Source organism: Stigmatopora argus, chromosome 14 (genome assembly GCF_051989625.1).
Source record: "Stigmatopora argus isolate UIUO_Sarg chromosome 14, RoL_Sarg_1.0, whole genome shotgun sequence".
Classification (NCBI taxonomy): Eukaryota; Metazoa; Chordata; class Actinopteri; order Syngnathiformes; family Syngnathidae; genus Stigmatopora; species Stigmatopora argus.
In genome coordinates, this window is record NC_135400.1 from 8,963,973 (window position 1) to 8,981,672 (window position 17,700).

The following is a 17,700-nucleotide window of genomic DNA, read 5'->3' on the forward strand; positions in this document are numbered from 1 at the left end:
GACAAAATTAAAAGTTCTACTTCCATTCTTTATAGTTATGTAATATGTATATCAAGGCCGTTTAAATTGTATAGACCCCATAATCTAAGCGTAGGGATATATATTCAAATTGTGGCATATAAAAAAACAAAAAAAAACAAAAACGACAGCCTTTATTTCTGAACATATTGGTACTAGAGCACCTATGTTAATATTTAGACTTTACTGTATAATTGGTAAATACTGAGCATAATACTTGTATTTAATGAGAAAGTGACATCTCAGATGTGTAACATATGGCTTAAATTAGTGATGTTTTTTGACAGTTCAAAAAAACACATCCAGTAGTTTAAAATGTGATTCTTGAGCCATTTAGTCTGTGCATATATGTATATATTTACACATGAAAAGTAGTTTCACAATAGTATGTAATAATGTACAGTACTATAGTATAGTACAGTATTTTGGTTTACCATGTTCGCAGCTATTATATCTGCCTTTTAGGTTCGACAAACCTAAAATCAATCATTCCAATGACAAGCAGTTAAGTCAAAACTCTGACTCAAAAGGACCAAAGTAAAACATTTATCAATAGAAAGACATGGTTACAAACATTGACAGGAAAAGTATCAACAAAATTAAGCTAGTGAAACATTACTGTGCATTTTCATCTATCTTCTACTAAAATAGAAGTAAAATTATTAAAAAGGGGAAAGAAGCACTTATCTAGAAGCGTAGAGTAGCTCGTGTTTCTGCAACTTAAAACCATGGAAGTAGGGCTTGTATGCATATCTCACACTGTTTTTATAAATACAAAAAAATATATAATAGTACAGGGTTCAAATTATGAAACCTTTCAAAACAGGACTAGTACTAATCATTGCGACAAATCCGTCTGAACTTGAGTAACAATATATGCACATCAATGGCAAAATGGAGGAAATCAGAGCACAGGTAAGCCATCAATCACATTCTTGACAGAATATTTGAGGCAAAGATGCAAGGATAGAGGGCAAGCTGGTTCAGCAAATTGGCGAAACTCAGTTTATCTATATTGGTAATTCCCGCTAGTGTCCACCTTGTTGTAGTTTACGGCATTGTACTGTGTCTGGCTGCTGTTGTAACCCTGGTTTTCTCCAGAACCTTGCATGTTGTAATTGGACTGGCTGGTGAAACCTTTCCAGGGAGAAGCATAACACATCAATTTAAATCCAACATTTGGTTATTCGCACTTATGTGATTACTGGATTAATTTTTTTTGTAACATTAGGATTATCCAACCTCACTTACCATCATAATTGTAGTCCTGGTTTCCTCCAACTCCACCAGTCACCTGGCTCGGGTATGCTGTGCTGTAAGAGTAGCCAGTTGCACTTCCCTGGTTATAATTCTTCTTTGCCTGACCATAGCCTTGGCCATATTGGTTGTAGTTGGCCTGTCCAGAAGAATTGCTGGCTTGGTAGCTCCCTGTTGATGCAGTATTCCCACTTGAGGGAACCTGAAAAGATGATTTCCCACCCCTTGCTGGTTTCTTTTTGGCATTTTTAGCAGCAGCCATGGATTTGTAGGCTCCATCACCATCATAGTATGAGCCATATGAGCTTTGGCCCGATCCCTGTGAGGTATTGGTTCCACCTGAGAACCCGCCTCCTGCATTTGCACCACCATTGTTGTAGTAATCTGAGAAATAACAGCACGGGGAACATCTTTTAACTCGCAGCTTGTTAATCAGTAATTACGAAACACGTTTTAAGTAGTATTGCATTTATTGACCTCAATCACATTTATTGAAAAATTAAAAAAAAGACTAACACATGGAATTTAAGTAAGCTTGTTTCTGGAACTATTTACGATAAATCCATACTGACAAAAGAAGAATCATGCATTTAGTGCAGACTTGACTTGATAGTCCATTAACTCTTTGGCTGCCAGTGTTTTAATTTACATTTTCTTCATTTGCTACCAACCATAACAAATACTCCGAATACTACTCCCCCTGACAAAAAGTATGGAATCACCAGTCCCGGAGGATGTTATTACTAAACATCTACCTGGATGGCAGTAAAAGAGTTAAAGGCACATTTAAATTGTCATGAATGTCTAAGTGCAGATGCCAAAAATGAATGTATAATATTAAAAAAAAATCCTGTTGGTGAATCAACAGAATTGAAAGATTAAAAAAAAAGTCTAAAGGACAATTTGTTGTTTGTCTCTCACAGAACATCTTTTTCCACGCATATAAAAAGGGGGTCTTCTAAAACCAATCCACCCTGTAGATATCCAGATGTTTGATACATCCACAGCAGATGGTGACTTGCACGTAAGCAGATCATCTCATCCAGGTTGCAAGCGGAATGACAAAATAGGATTATCGTTGTATTTTTCCAGAGTTGTGGAGTTGAAGGGAGTTCTGGGTGCAGCTGGACAAAACTGAATGTTTGTCTCATTTACTATATTGTTGTTTTTATATTCTAAGACAAGGGGAAGATTTAGTTCTCAAATGCTTGGTGGCCAAAGGAGTCTGAGACAAAGTCACCTAAAGAGTGAGACAAGGCAGAGAAGGGGGGAAATATCACAATTAGTTTTCCTTATTCAGAATTTGTTCTGCTTTAAAAGCAGGATTGAATTGGATTTATGGGGCCCAAATTGCATTCACAGGGACTTGTTGGAATGACTTTAGAAGTTTTGCCTTCTCCTGTCACACTCAGGAGGGTCAATCCTCAGCTCAAATGCCCCAAATATTCCTCGAGGCTTAATTAAAGCAGAGGACTTTATAAAACCACGGTCAATATTTAGACCTCATGTTGAGAGTTTTGCTGAATGGTGAACACATGTGACTTTTCACAGCAGCATGTTCGGACTGACTAGTTTGAGTTCTTGCTTTGTAATGGTGGTGACAATAAAAGACAAAAACATTAAAAAAAAAAAAAAGATTGAAATACTTACTGTATCCATACATTGAGCTTCCGCCATAGCCATACGCCCCAAAGCCTGTTGGGTAACAGACCATGAATTTAGAACAATGGGAATACTGTTTGGTGCTTTAAATTCTATTTCATCATTAACTAGCAGTTCAATGGGAATCATAGCAATTTAAAAATACATTTGAAAATAATAAGCATGCATACAGTGTTGGATTTTTTTTCCATTTAATTTCATTCAAATTCAATTTTCCAGTGCGCCTTTTTTTTTTACATTTTAGAAAATGCTCTTATGTTTTATTATTATTAGGATGTTTGTAAGCCAATTATTTTCTTTAAAACATTCTTAGAAAATATAAATTTGTTTACATGTTATTAAAAAAACAAAGAAAACATTAATTGTGGTCTTTGTCTTATTTAATTTGATCTGATTTAGCACCTGTTGCCATTATTCCAAGTTCAGATGAATTGGAGAACTATCCCCATCAATGTAGTCAATTAGATGAATTGACTAATAATTTGTATAAAGATATTAGATGTTATGCTTTTTAAGGTGAATTTTTTTCAAGTTTTTTTTTAAGAATTAAAAAATAAATCTAAAATAAATCTCTGACTTGTGGAAGCAGTCTTTCCGATTAGCAAAAAAAAAAATTAAAAATACCTCCGACTCCACAGCCCCCTCCGTTATTGAACCCACGGCCCCATCCACGACCTCGTCCTCGTCCCCTACCCCTGGGCGTAGGGGTATCTCCAGGAGGTCCCATCGTGCCATAGGAGTCTTCTTTCTAAATACAGATTCATCAACAAGATTTCAGTTGACACTGTAGGATAAAGAATACGGGAGAAAAATACATCAATGTCCTTTTTTACTGAGAGCCTACCATTGTTTGTCCCTTTTTCTTTTTAGGCACTTCAGTCACAGAACCCTCAGGAAAGAGCTGCTCCAAAGCCGCAAGTGCTGCATGAGCTTTGGCCACTTTTTTGTTGGATCCGGACCCCTGGAACTTTTCCCCATCAATATCAACTTCCATTATAAAGCGCTTGTCATGGCTGCCTCCAGTCTCTGAGATGAGCTCATATTTCAGGCAACGACGCTTTTCGTTCAGCTCCATCACAGGGTTCTTGCCGTGTTTAGTCAAGATCGGTCCTTGTTGGCGGGTGGTCTAAAATCAAATGGATGGGAAAAAAAAATCAAGATTAGATTAGATTTTAGTCCTATTACCTAATGCCATTATTTCTTATTGAATATTTGACATTAAATATTGCTCAGGAATACATGATAGGAATGAATGTCTTTCTTCAAAACTGTTGGAATTGTGCCAAAAGGTGCTACATTTCGGACACGCATGGATTGGGTGTTATTGCTTGCGCATTATTTGTGTCTAATCAATGTTAGGGGTTCTTTACCTCTGCAGCATCAGTGGAATCTGTACCAGCTGTTCCTGCAGGCACAGGTATAGGAACTTCAGTGACTTCTGTCTTCACATTCTCTGCAGCGACTGATACAGGGGGTTCTTCAACTATTATTGGCTCAGGAGTTTTTACTTCCATTCCTGTGGGTAAACCCATTTCTTGCAGTGCCTGGAGTTATATAAAAAAAAGAGGGATTGTAATTTAATACACAAAAAACAGACTGCACTGGAGTATACACAAACAAAAACAGTGGTTAACGGTGTTAAAAGGTAAACAATGACATTTCTCAGCAGTTTATTTGAACTGCCCTTCAACCAACATGAGCTGACCCACCTTGACAGCTACATGTAGCTTAGCTGTCCGTTTGGATGGACCGGAGGCTTCAAAATTTTTGCCATCAACTTGTACAGCCATAGTGAAGACAGGAACATGGACCGGGCCTGTCTGGGATATCAGCTTGTACTGTAGACCGGGCCTGAGCTGGTTGAGTCGCATCAATGCATTCATAGCTTGGGGAGGATCAGACTTATCCTCTGCAGCTGGTGGACGAAAGGCAACGGCCACTTTCAGACATAATATACTGTAATGTTACAGTCTTATTTAAACCGGATTTTACCCGGCTCGTGGCTTTCAAACACATGGAAATATACCGAGACTTATGAGGCCATATGTCATTTACATCTCCATGGCTGTAGTGTGTGTGGGGTGTGCTGTTAGGCTTCATAAAAACAAACATATCAGCAAATATGTGCAGGAGTATGTGGAGAGGTCGAGCGAGTCGCTCATTATTGAAATGGGACAACTCGCTTCGCATCGCCACCAAAGGGCCCTGATATAAGCAACGCGTTTGAAGTATCCAAGATCGACATATCACTTAACAAGTAACTGACACGCCGCGTTTATGTTAGGCGGGACTGTCTGTTAGATAAGTGAGACTGATACGCTTATTAAAAGAGCCAGTTATGCAAGCAAAAAAAGTATGCAAAAAGTACAACAGTCCTGTGACGCAAGTATTACATAACTCATGATTGAGCTCATGCAGAATTTTTGCAATTGCCACCATGTTGGCAATTTTATCCTAAAAAGCTTGAACAAGGTAAAAAAAAAAAAAACAACATATAATCCTAAATTGTGAAAGTTAACTTACATTTCTTCTGTAGTTTTTTCTTCTTCTTATTCGGACTTTTGTCTTCAATTCCCTCCTCTTCCTCAATGGGACGCTTCATTGGTGGAGCATATGCAGTACTGGGTGGGATTTGCACTGATAAACAATTATGGGGAAAACTTTCATTATACTTGAAGGTATTCACTTAAACTACAACATAAAATCAAACAATCTTCTGACTCTTCACCAAAAGGGTTGTTTACCTATATAATCAATCCGAGGTCCAGGAGTTTTCTTGGGTACCTTGGAGGGAAGCGGGTCCATTCCAAGCACTTTGTGAATCTGTCCAAAGGCTGACAGCCTTAAGGCATACTATGGATACAAGTAAAGGTAAGCACTCAATTTAGTGAGAATGTTACCCACAAAAAATATCTTTCTTACTTGTGCACTCAATGTGATGTCTTCTCTCTGTTGACAATCCAAGTGAGCTACTGCATCTGTGGGCTCTTTTTCACAAGGGTCAGCGATTCCAGCAGCATCTGCATGGGAAGATTAAAACTGAATTGGAGCATCTTTGCTTCAAAAAATAAAATTTTAAAAATAAAAGAGTAATACAGTGCTATTCTGCTACATTCACATAAATTTACCTGGCAGCAGGATTCCAGAAGCAAGGCATTCTAAGACTCTGCGCAGTGCTTCTCCTGCCATCATTGGACGGTTTCCTGTGCCAATAGCTTTCTCGCAGATCAACTCCAGTGGCTACATAGCACAGATCAACATTTTTAAGGAATTGAATTAGGCCAACATAGTCATACAATAATGGTTTGAAAAAACTGCAATAAATCTCAAATAACCCTTACAAACACTATATTCCTTTATCACAAGGTCTGCATATGATCAGATTTTGACTTGTTATGAAAGTACCTGCTAACTTTGTGCTTCTTACACATCCACACAACTTGGGAAATCTTAGGAGTTTATAGATTACTTCCATTTGTTTGGGGAGAAATGGATACCCATTTTGGAACCAGGATTATACTACATTTAGGTCCATTTTGTGAAAATTGACCATATTTACTACACAAGAAGCCCCCTTCCTTATTCTCTGTCAATGTAGCACGAATCCACAACTAAGACACTTTTTAAATTAGCTTACAGCTATTGAGTAGAACAGGACAACACTTAATACATGTGTAATTGTACATTAAATTGCGCTACCCAAATACTACACTGTCTTCTTTTCTGGGCTACTCAGGATGCTTGTTCTTCTTGGACAAAGGTTTGGCTAAATCTCATTACTGACAACTCATCTGACAGACTGACTCATCCACAGTAACTCTGAAGTGTTTTATAATCACTTCCTTGATTGTCTCAATGTTTCGAGGAATAACTGCTGAGGATAACCTTATGATTTGAATGAATAAGAGACAAAGATCTTGGAAACTTGTACTCCCAGAAATCCTATTATTTTATGGTTATTTAAGAGCTTTGACTCACCCAGCCAACAAGTGGGGACCATGTGGGGATGCAGGCACACAGATCCCTTAGAACCCGAATGACAATTACACAGGAGCGTAGCCCATTGGCTCTGGCCTGAGGACACAGTGAATGGGGATAGAGGGTGGAGACATGGGACGACAAGCAAATTGAGTCAAACAGGAGGGATGACAGGGTATAGCTACTTAAAATCCAGACAATATGTAATTAAACTTTAAATTACATCACAAAAAGTAGGACATTACCCTATAAATTGTATTAATGTAATTATAAACACATCTTTATTGACCCAGGACTGATAGTGAATCAACGGATGATGAAATGTATAGCATTGTGAACCAAGCAAAAAACATTCAAATAACAATTAGGTGTAGCCAAAGATGAATCTAACATAATTCAAGCTTTGGATAGGAGGGTGGAGTAAACCATTTTAAAGTAGTGGGACAAGTGTGTGGGTTGTCAGTGGGGCAATGTTATAGTCAGTCAAAGTAAAATAAAAACAAAAACATAAAAACACTAGAACAGTACTCAAGGTGCAATATTCCTGATGAATTTGTGACATACTGCAAAATAGGAAAAATTGATAATAAAATGGCTGGAGTAATGAGGCACTGGTTGTTGTTTTTTTAAAGACAATCGAAATAAGCCAGACAAAACAATGTGCTAAAAGAACAACCAATCCAAATGTTGCACTTTATGCGATATTATATATTGTAGCTACAGAATTGACTGCATGACCTTACCACACAAAAGAAGTATTTTCTCTTCAAAATGTCTACATTAATACCTCTAAGCTTGAAGTTATCTGCTTGCAGCAAGCAGAGATAACATAGAACCTGCGATCATGCAAGATTATGAAATAAACACGAGCATCGCCAAAATAGGTGGTGACTCGATTTTTCACTTAAATGAGAAACAAGAAGACAGCAGCCAATTACAGCTGTGATTATTGTTGCGCCTGCAATACTGAGTTGCCCTAAATGTACAAGAGGATGGCACGTGTGGCTTCTCAAAAAACACCAGGAGGCATCTACGTTGTTAATTTATTCAGTGCCATTGATTATGATAGACACCAAATCCATTTCAACTGTGATAGCTGGCGGCGAACGAACAATTGCTGAGAGCCCTCCAATTCGAGGAGTTAATCAAATTAGATGGCTGGCTAACTAGTATGAATAGGACAGTATTTTGCTTCCCTCTACTTGACATCTAAGTTTCGCGATATTGTGGCTCATCATCGCTTAAGACTAATAGTTAGGGGACAATGTCGATACTAATTTGCCATGTTCAAATCTGCATCTGATAACATCTTGAAAAAGAGGGAAACCTAAAATTTGCCACTGCATGGGCAAAAACAACTCGGGACTTCTCTTAAAATATTAACTAGCCATGCAACCCCTTCCTTACATGACAACTAGTTGTACTAGGACTAATAGAAATATTGCACCTGGATACCTGGTTAGTCCCAAACGCCGATGTATTTTTGCCTAAATGGATGAACTAGACCCAGGACAAAACAAAGCTGTCAATTATACAGCTGTGATTTATATACGTCTCAAATATCCCTTTAGGAGTATATGAAAACGTAACAAAGTTGAGGACACTGTAATGGCAAAGATTTTGAGTAATCGTTAATAAAAGATACACTCCATTAGAGCCATTAAAGATAAGTACGAACATGAAATAAAAGACAGAAAGACAAAAAGAGCACGTAAATCAAAATTGAAACTACTACTTCTGTTTTAAAGACAAATAAAGACAAGAATCAAACCTGGAACCACTTAGCGTGGCGAAGAGACGCCAAGGCAGTAATGCATTTCTGCCTGTCCAGAGCATCCGGGGGATCGTTGACTGATAGCGTTTCTATTGGCAGGTGGAATAAGAAGACAAGGTACAGTTTGACCAAGGGGAGTTCTGTCATCCGGCCAGGGGGAACACAGGCAGCTTTCCCAAACCACAGGCAGAAGAGGTAAGGGGAGGGGGACTCCTCCACTGGAGAACCAGCGAATGCTCTTAACCTCCGTGTTGATGTGGTTTTGCATGTTTACAGCAGGACAAAAATCTACACAAAACCAACTAGCAAAAGTAATGCGAAGATAAGTTGGCATTTACAAATGGTCTATGGGGAGGTTGCATACCCATGGTTGTATATCTGTGTACTTTTTCTGATATAGACAGGAGGAAGAGCCCCTCCCCTTTGCCCCAATACTGGGTACACTGCACTTTGCCCCTTCCGAGACAGAGAGCGGCCAGTTGGTCAAAGGTCCAGCGTCCCTAAAATTGACAAACTAGAAGGCTTGACAGAGACAATCAGAATTGGAACCACAGGTACATGTTATCAGGTACACAAAAGGTGGGTATCAAAACAAGTCCGCACTTCAGCAAAACTGATGGCTTACAAAGACCCAAACTGGGAATAAACGTTAGCACAGGGTTGCAAATGAGGACATTGTACAGTTCCTTCTGACTGCTTAAAACCCATTTCCACCAAACAGTGATGATTCAGTCTACATGGTAATGAGCTAATATCATTTTTTAATCTAACCATAAAAATGATTTCTGCTAAAAGCAACAATGTATATTTTTCTGTTACTGGTAATTAATTTAATGAAAGGATAAAATAGTGTGATTTAGAGACAAAACAATGAAAAGAAGCTTGAGAGTCAGTAAACTGCCAAGTACTGCATTTATTTTTACACCCTGTGTTGAAACTAGTATTTAACTGGGCCCATTCCTCTTAAAATCCCTTGCACACTTGGTCAGGATTCATTTAATCCAAACAAATCATGCTAAAAGAGAATGTGAAAAAAAAACATGACGTTTATAGCCTGAATAAGGGGATTTTTGCCACTACAAAAAACTAGGCAGGTCTTCTGTGTGAAATACATAACAGGAATTTCTTGTCCTTATCTGCAACCCTAAGCTGTTTGGCGAAACACTGCACTCAACCCACTTCTGGGTTAAAGAACCAAGGACACTTTCACAATAATTTATGCAACTCAATTTTGCTGAAATGCAAACCGTTCATGAATGATAAAGCACATGCAAAGAAAGTGGTCTCTTTTTGTTTAAATTCTCAGTAAGCCTTCATTCATTTTGTGACTTTGACCATAAAGAGGGAAGACAAATCCATGTCTTCAGCAAAGCTACCTGCCCTATACTGTATATTGGGCCATCATAAATGTACAATTACATTACATGGAACTATGAGATTGTCTACAGAGCTATAAGTATAGCACAGTGTTATTATGTGACAGTGTTTTCTTGTCCCTTAGCTCCATTGAAGGCCCAATAAACAATATCTATCTTGTCTGCATGACCTCCCAGCAAGAAGGGGAGGAATGCTATAAAAAGAATCGACACTGAAGTCTTATGGCACATACCGCCAGCAACAGTCTTCTCCATCTCCTCTCGAACTAATGGAGATGTCAGGCGAATGGTAAGGGTGAGAGGGGGATCCTTGGTGTTTTCGATGATAATCAAGGCATCTTGGATGTGTTGACTCACAAGATACTCTTCTTCTGTGATTGCCTGCAGGAGATGGAAATAATTTCATCTGCCATTAATACATGTAGCCAAGCACGCTTTGTAATTCATTACGGCATTCGTTCATTAGCCTCTCAGTCAAAATGGATTGGATGTCTAGCATTGTCAATGGCAGCCAATGAGTTAAAAGCTAAGGGATAAAAACTTTGTCCAGTTCTGTTTATGTTTTATGTGTTGATCATTAATTGCTACCAATAAAGCCTTAACTGTTATTCTGCACTTTTAGTTTAGGGGTCACCAGACTTGACAAGTTACAATGTGGTTGTGGCATGGGCTTGCATTTCATGGGGAATGGAACTGGGGCAGACTATGACCACCAGTTTCTAATTCATCCCTGCTGACAACCATAAGGAGGTGCTTTCATTCGGGATTCGTTTTATACCTGGTTAAACTATTTTGGGGTAAAATCCCCCCAAAAATGCAAACAAGAGAAACAAGAAGCAACAACCAAGTCATGTTAAACCGATGTCCACTACTGCTTCAACAACAATATACAGGAATTTCATATTTGTATGACACTGTGAACATAGATTGTTTTATGAGAAAAATAATCTAAAGACAAAAATAAACTAAGCGCTCACCTTAAGCTGTGTAGACAGGTTCTCTGCAACCTTCTTTAGCAGACTGACGGTAGGCTTGTCCTTACAAAGAAGAACCAGTTCAAGGTCCTGATCACCTTTCAACAAAAGGCCCTTGGCAACAAGGCCCACCCTCATCACACCACGAAGGGTACGTGTGGCTGATTCTTTGGGCTCACTGACAAATGGAGTAATATAAGTGTAAGGAGCTAAAACCTTCATACATCTTTGATTGAATACTTCATCAAATCATGCACCTCTCTTTTTCAGTATCAGCACCAGCACCAGTACCAGCACCAGCAGCAGTACCAGCAGCACCAGCACCAGCAGCAGCACCAGCAGCAGCACCAGCAGCAGCACCAGCAGCAGCAGCACCAACTCCAGCAGCAGCACCAGCTCCAGCACCATCACCATCAGACTTCTCTTGCTTATCTAGCCAGTCTGAGACTGCCTTCAGGGCTCGTTCTGTGTGGGAGACCATGTTTTGCACATTCTCCAGTTCTTCCTGAGAAGGGTAGATCGCAGAATGCTTGGCCATGACATGGCGGTCGTCGTGCAAAAACACACGCAAGGAACGGTAGCGCAATGGGGGGCCCTATGGGTGACAGGGAGCAGAGGCATGATTGTTAGATAACAAATTACCATACAAAATTCATAAAGTTAAAAGTAAATGATTACCATCTCTGTTCCAAAGACAATTTTAGACTATTTTAAGTAGTTGCCAGCAGATGCGTTATCTGAGGAAAATTGGGGAAAATAAAACAAATAGTTAGGGTGCAAATCATAAATTCCGTACAGATACAATATCGAAATAAGCATTTAAAAGGAGCATAAAATCCCCCCACAACAGCATCTGCTCCAGTTTGGAAGGCGACGCCATTTTAATGTATCACCAGTGGTTGCAATGGCTGCTAATATGAGCACAACCTCAGAAGAACATAGGTAACTCATTTTCCGCCGATTTGCTCATCGAGGTGCAATAGTAACTGATGTTGCCCGATAGAAATTATTCTACCCGGATGAGTGGATTTTTTCAAGTATTCACCTAAATTTATCAAACACCGGGATGCAAAGGAAAATGGCACCCACACACACGCACGATTATTCAATGGACTTGTTAGCTATAGCCTCCTCGACGTAGAATCGTAATTCCGCAACGAAAACCATTCACGAACGAAGAAGAGGAGACAGTCGATGATATTTCGGTGGCGTCCTTAATTTAATTGCATCGTGTTTCGTGCAAATGCTGTTAACGATTATATTCACTCACATCAGTTGTTTCCTACGGATCCACTTCTGTTTGAGCAGGAAAATCGTCATGAAGTGGGTTCCGCCTATCATTTTAGTGATTGGAGGGTGGTCCCTTGTTTTTTCTCTCACCAGCCAATACGGAAAGAAAGCTGCGCGTGACGACAACATCGTCATATTTTAATAATATATATTTTCAATATAAGGCAAGATAAAAGGTCAAATGTACTGTGACGATGTGTCCATTTGTTTGTTAATAATGAAGTTACGTCATTGTGCTTGAATGATGAAGATCTGAGACCTAATAGATTGTGCTATGTTTGTTATTGTATATATATTGGTAATTATCAATCCTCCCCAAATTCAGATTTTCCTACTATATAGGGTAAACCAAAGGGTTGATTAATAAAACAATTTGACATGTAATTATTCAGGTAACTATTACAACAAATATGTTGTAAAGAGCAGTGACTAGTATGCATTAGATTAGACACATGGGCCTTGAATGTGGACTTTAAATTTACCTGACTTGTAGACCTTTTTCATATCTTTATAACAACCCAAAGATCAATAGTACTAATAAAATTGCAACTAGTAGGTCACAGCAAACATCACCAAGACTATTAAGTAAATAGTGTATACATGGTATTGAGCATATGCTGATTGCATTAATGTATTAATCTGTGCATATTTCTCAGACAGTTTTTTTCTTATGGAAGTCGACTGTAGCAGGATTTAGAGTAACCGATCAAACAATTTCAAAATGCTGAAATAATTGAGGCAAGATTCATCTCATCATACAGACTAGTATAATAGCTACATACATACAGAGGCAATCCAGCGCATGAAATGTTAGGCACTATCTGTGCCTAACAGATAAATCACTTTAAAAAAATAACTATACAAAACCCACACATTATTAATAACTCTGGACATATAACACAGCACTAAAAACATGTACTGTGTTTTAAAAGTGATATTTCAAGGCCACGTAATGTTTCACATACCTGGAAAAATAAGTTGTTTGTGTTAGTGGCTAATAAATACAGCATTATTTTGATCTCAGACTGTTTATTTTAAGATTTCTACAATAGAAGCACAATCACATTAATTGTTCTGTATTGAAACAACAAACTGACCAATGTTTGCACACACTTTCACATCGTTAAAATGAGGTAAAATCAAAGTTTTTCGCTTTGATCTCTGTCCAATGAATTGGACATATTTACAATTCACATTATTATTATTATTTTGCTTTTGGAAATTCTGGAATAAGATCTTCATATGGACCAAACAGGATGTTTTATATATATTTCAAAAAAACACATTAAAACTAGGTTGTGTTCTCATAGAGGACAAGTAACAATTTGAATAGGCAAAATTCAAATGTGTATATTTAGCATTTGGACACTACAGATTGTCACATTTTACAACTGTAAGAAACACAAGTCACATCTTCAGCTTTTCATTTATATTTCAAGTATTTTTTTTTCTTCCAGCCATTCGGAGTAGCATTCTGACCGAGTTGAACAGGTCGCAGTTTGGTATTGAATGGCAGACAGTGTGATTAAAATTCAACTTTTTTTTTCTCTGAATTCTGAAAGGAGCTGACGTCCCAGCGAAAAGAGCGAAGCATACTTCCCCTCAGACTGGCTTGCCTTTTGGTAATCCCATAAATCTTCTTGAGGATGGCACGCCGCAGCAAAATGTACACCCATGGGTCCAAGATCTGGTTACAGGTCGCCATTCGGACTCCAGTTACCATTAAATCCTCGTAGGTGTTCCTGTCTGGGCTGAGAGAGCCGCTGTAAGACCGGGTGGCTGATATCAGTCCAAAGACCTATAGACAATAATTGGCAATGCAGTTAATGTGATTAGCCTAGTAGCTTGCATTAATAATTTTAAAAACACTTGGAGTTGGAAAATTAGTATTTTTTTAGATGGAACTTTTGGCCACAAAAATAACAACAATCCGTCAAACAATTACTGATGCTTTGCAGACATGACGTTTATTTTTAAAACCAAAGAAACTTCAATTACAGTTGTTGACATCCCATTTAAGAGGTAAAACATTGATTTGGATGTACATAACCTTAAAGGGAAAAATAATGGGGATAGTGTTCCCAGTTACAACCAAATTATAAAGAGGGATTTTGTTATTGTCTTGTGATGTTATTTAGATGCATTAGGTAAAATAACATCAGGTATACCTGTACAGTGTATAGTTAAAAGAAAGTTGAATTGAGATCATTTGTAAAGACTACAGTGCATTAGGCTTATGTGATACATTGTTTTTATGAATTAATTTTTGCATATGATAATGATGATGAATAATTAAAGCTTTGTTTTGTTATTTTTAATTAACTTTTGGTATTATACCAGTGTGGCCTACTTGACCCAAAAGGTTATGTCCACATATGTAACACCACTCAATACAAAATATAGTATTTTCATTAGGTCTAATATATTTGTATTGTTATAAATAGATATATATGACTGAAAAATAATACAATTTAAAATATATTTATAATTTAAAAAATGAATAAAAACAAAAAATATGCTCAGATTGTAGCTGCAACTCACCAACAGAGGGCTCCAGCAGATGCTCGAGGCAACCATTATGCCAACCAGCTGGACCACCATCTCAGTGTCATGGGACCTAGCCGAACTGCGTTGGGAGCTAGATTTCTTCTTTAGTCTTGCTCTCATGAGGGTTATCCCACTGATGGTGTTACACACAAAAGCAACAGCCAGAGAACTCAATCCTAGTCCAGTGAACAGAGTCACAAAGGCCAAATCTGTGCTTTGAGTTCCGTCCATCACCCTGATAAAACACCATGAGCCCGGGTATTGATAAGCGTAGGCTCCTAAACTGAAAAACGGCAGCACGGCGACACACAATGCTAGCAGCCAGATGAGAGCTAGTGCCATCTTTGTTCGTGCTGTTGTGACCAAACGAGCATGTAACAAAGGTCTGGAGACACCTAAGCATCGCTCAGCGGCCATAGCACAGCCAAGGAAGAGGGGGGACAGGCCAAAGAACACCATGCAGCAACCCAAAAACAAACAGGGGACATCTGGATCAGTTTTGAGATTGCCTGGAAAATCAGAGGGAGGATCAGTCAAGTTCATAATCCCTGCAGTGTATCTTCTCAGCACCAAGGCTCCATTAATGACATGCCCGGCCAAATCAGTCGCCACCAGCGAGCTGGCAAAAAGAAGAAATGTGGCCTTTGACCTCCGCCTAAAGCGGTTGTAGGCTTTGGCAAGAATGATAAGCGCTACAACATTAAACACAATTCCAAGAGTCATGGTGATACCAGCAGCAGTTGGACTAGTGGGTGAATTGGTGGAATTACCGTATGTCCGTCCCACTTTTGCCTTGTGCAACATTGTGCTGCCGTTATTTTGAAGATGGGCAGATAAGTCGTCCGAAGAGTTGTGACGCTGAATTGCAAACATCTCTGATCTGTGGTTGTCATTGGCTTAAGGGGTCCTGAGAGGAGAAAGAAAATTAATTTAGGTTTCATAGAATAACACTTTCCCCAGGCCTTTTACTAAGGTTGAATTGCTAGCTCGTGCTGAGAAAAGTTTTCAATGTTGTTAACTTAATTGGCTGCCATTGACGGTGATAGACGTCTGACTAACATTCATTTATTTGCTGAAAAGAACCACAGGACTGAATGTCTATCTTCATCAATGGCGCAGAAAGAGTTTAAATTCAGCCAATAACATCTTACAGGCTGCAACTAATTTATACTATTCATATTTGGAGCGAGCAGCTGCTAACTTCAACTGGGTACATTGTTGGGCTGTGGAAGAGAATACTTTGAGAAGCTCTTTAATCCCACTAATAACTTTTTATGTGGCCATCCATTCTCTGCACCAAAAGAGCATTAGTCTGTTCTGAGTACTTGGCACTAAGTTAGACCAGTTCGCGATGAGGGTTGTACTCTACCAGAGCAGCTATTTTTACCTGGTTTAGGGGAGCGCCTACACCACGAATACTTGAATTATTTCACTGAAAGAATTCAAGTATCTTGTTCACATGTGCAGGCTGATTGGTGCATGAGCTCGAAAGACTGATTGTGGTGGCAGTGTTGCAGGCACTTAAGTGGTCTGTTGAGGTGAATAGGGACTTAAGTCATATGGCAAAACTCGATTTATTGTTCGATCTACTTTTCCTATCCTCCCCATTAACTTTGAGTGAAAGAACAAGATTGGAGTGTAGAGATAGGGTGAGGAGTTCGATCAACCGGGAGGGACTCGGAATAGAGCCACGACTCCTTCATATCAAGAAGAGCCAGCGGAGATGGTTCGAGCTCTGCTGAGGATGCCTCTGGGCGTCTCCTTGGGAGGTGTTTCAGGCATTCATTTCAATAAATCAAATGTGAATTTTAAGGGTACTAAAGCATTTTGCTTTTGATGTGTTTCCCATTTTTTTATTTTACTTGGTTCAACATAGTCAACACAAACCTCAATCCTGTGCTTTGGGAGATGAATACTTTTCATTTTTAAAATAAGATTAAAAAAAGGAAGTTTAGCATTTCTTGACTCTCTTCAATACAATAGACCAGTTTGTCAATTAAGTCACTCATGTTAGATCAAAATAAGTCAGGTATACGATGACATATTTTTCCAGTGAGTAAGCTGTAATAGAATATAAAGTGCAATAGCTGGGAGGATTGTCTATGAATGCTAATGTTCCATTGCACCCCTCCCAGTTAAATGAATTGGACATCTAGCTCTGTCAATGGCAACCAATGAGTTAAAGGCAATTTACCAACCGAGTGCTTTTTGTGATGCTGTTAAAACATTGCTTCCAATTTTGGGCTCTCGGTAATTGCTTGTCGCTGTTAGTGTATGGGGTGATATATGACATACAAAATACTGAAAAGAATGATGTTTTCTTACCTTTAAATTAAAATAACAAAAAACATACAATCCAATGTTTCTCTCAAAGGCATTTGTGTTTTAATCCAAAATATAAATATCCAGGTTTCATTCCCTTCCAAAAACCTTCTTTGGAATTTCCTGACATTCTAACTCCATGCTGATGCCTGTTGGAATAAGCAGCCTCCCTCTGATTTAGTCCTCTCTTGACCGGCTGACTGCTTTTATGTGTGGGAGCTGCAGCATGCGGACATCACCTCTGGGTGTCCCACATGGAAGATAAACAACTGACGTCGTTGTAGGAGAGTCAGAACTGCACAAGAAAAATATGTAGTATATAGTACATTAGTATACTGTACACATATACAGTATAGTCGTATGATGTTCATACCACAACAAAAGCTCAAGTCACTGAACAGTTTGCTCATAAAAGTGTTCATAAAATAATTCTTCAGCTTTATTTTATCAATTTTAGTGTGCCCTCTCAGGCCAAAACAGTCTCTCTTGATTCTTTTAAAAG

General features: G+C 38.7%; 2 protein-coding genes across 5 annotated transcripts; both read right to left on the reverse strand.

Annotated features, from left to right (window-relative positions):
• Positions 1-548: 548 nt before the first annotated feature.
• Positions 549-12,400, reverse strand: ilf3b (interleukin enhancer binding factor 3b). 3 transcript variants are annotated; one of them, XM_077618166.1, is made up of 18 exons: positions 12,310-12,400; positions 11,718-11,776; positions 11,297-11,634; positions 11,043-11,217; positions 10,299-10,446; positions 8,687-8,778; positions 6,916-7,011; positions 6,066-6,177; positions 5,860-5,957; positions 5,682-5,790; positions 5,461-5,574; positions 4,647-4,852; positions 4,308-4,481; positions 3,782-4,063; positions 3,562-3,685; positions 2,926-2,970; positions 1,270-1,659; positions 549-1,155 (listed from the first exon to the last, which is right to left on the reverse strand). In XM_077618166.1, the coding sequence occupies exons 2-18, from the start codon at positions 11,718-11,720 to the stop codon at positions 1,025-1,027; spliced, it is 2,637 nt and encodes an 878-aa protein (XP_077474292.1). In that variant the 5' UTR covers positions 11,721-11,776; positions 12,310-12,400; the 3' UTR covers positions 549-1,024. The 3 variants fall into 3 exon arrangements, with proteins under 3 accessions (XP_077474292.1, XP_077474293.1, XP_077474294.1); XM_077618167.1 differs by lacking the exon at positions 12,310-12,400 and adding an exon at positions 12,085-12,289; XM_077618168.1 differs by lacking the exons at positions 549-1,155; positions 1,270-1,659 and adding an exon at positions 1,727-2,515.
• Positions 12,401-13,344: 944 nt separating this feature from the next.
• On the reverse strand, positions 13,345-17,371 carry LOC144087995 (prostaglandin E2 receptor EP1 subtype-like). Of its 2 annotated transcripts, XM_077618171.1 has the most exons (4): positions 17,202-17,371; positions 15,647-15,783; positions 14,871-15,385; positions 13,345-14,127 (listed from the first exon to the last, which is right to left on the reverse strand). In XM_077618171.1, the coding sequence occupies exons 2-4, from the start codon at positions 15,747-15,749 to the stop codon at positions 13,855-13,857; spliced, it is 891 nt and encodes a 296-aa protein (XP_077474297.1). In that variant the 5' UTR covers positions 15,750-15,783; positions 17,202-17,371; the 3' UTR covers positions 13,345-13,854. The 2 variants fall into 2 exon arrangements, with proteins under 2 accessions (XP_077474297.1, XP_077474296.1); XM_077618170.1 differs by having other exon boundaries at positions 14,871-15,783.
• Between the last annotated feature and the right edge of the window lie 329 nt (positions 17,372-17,700).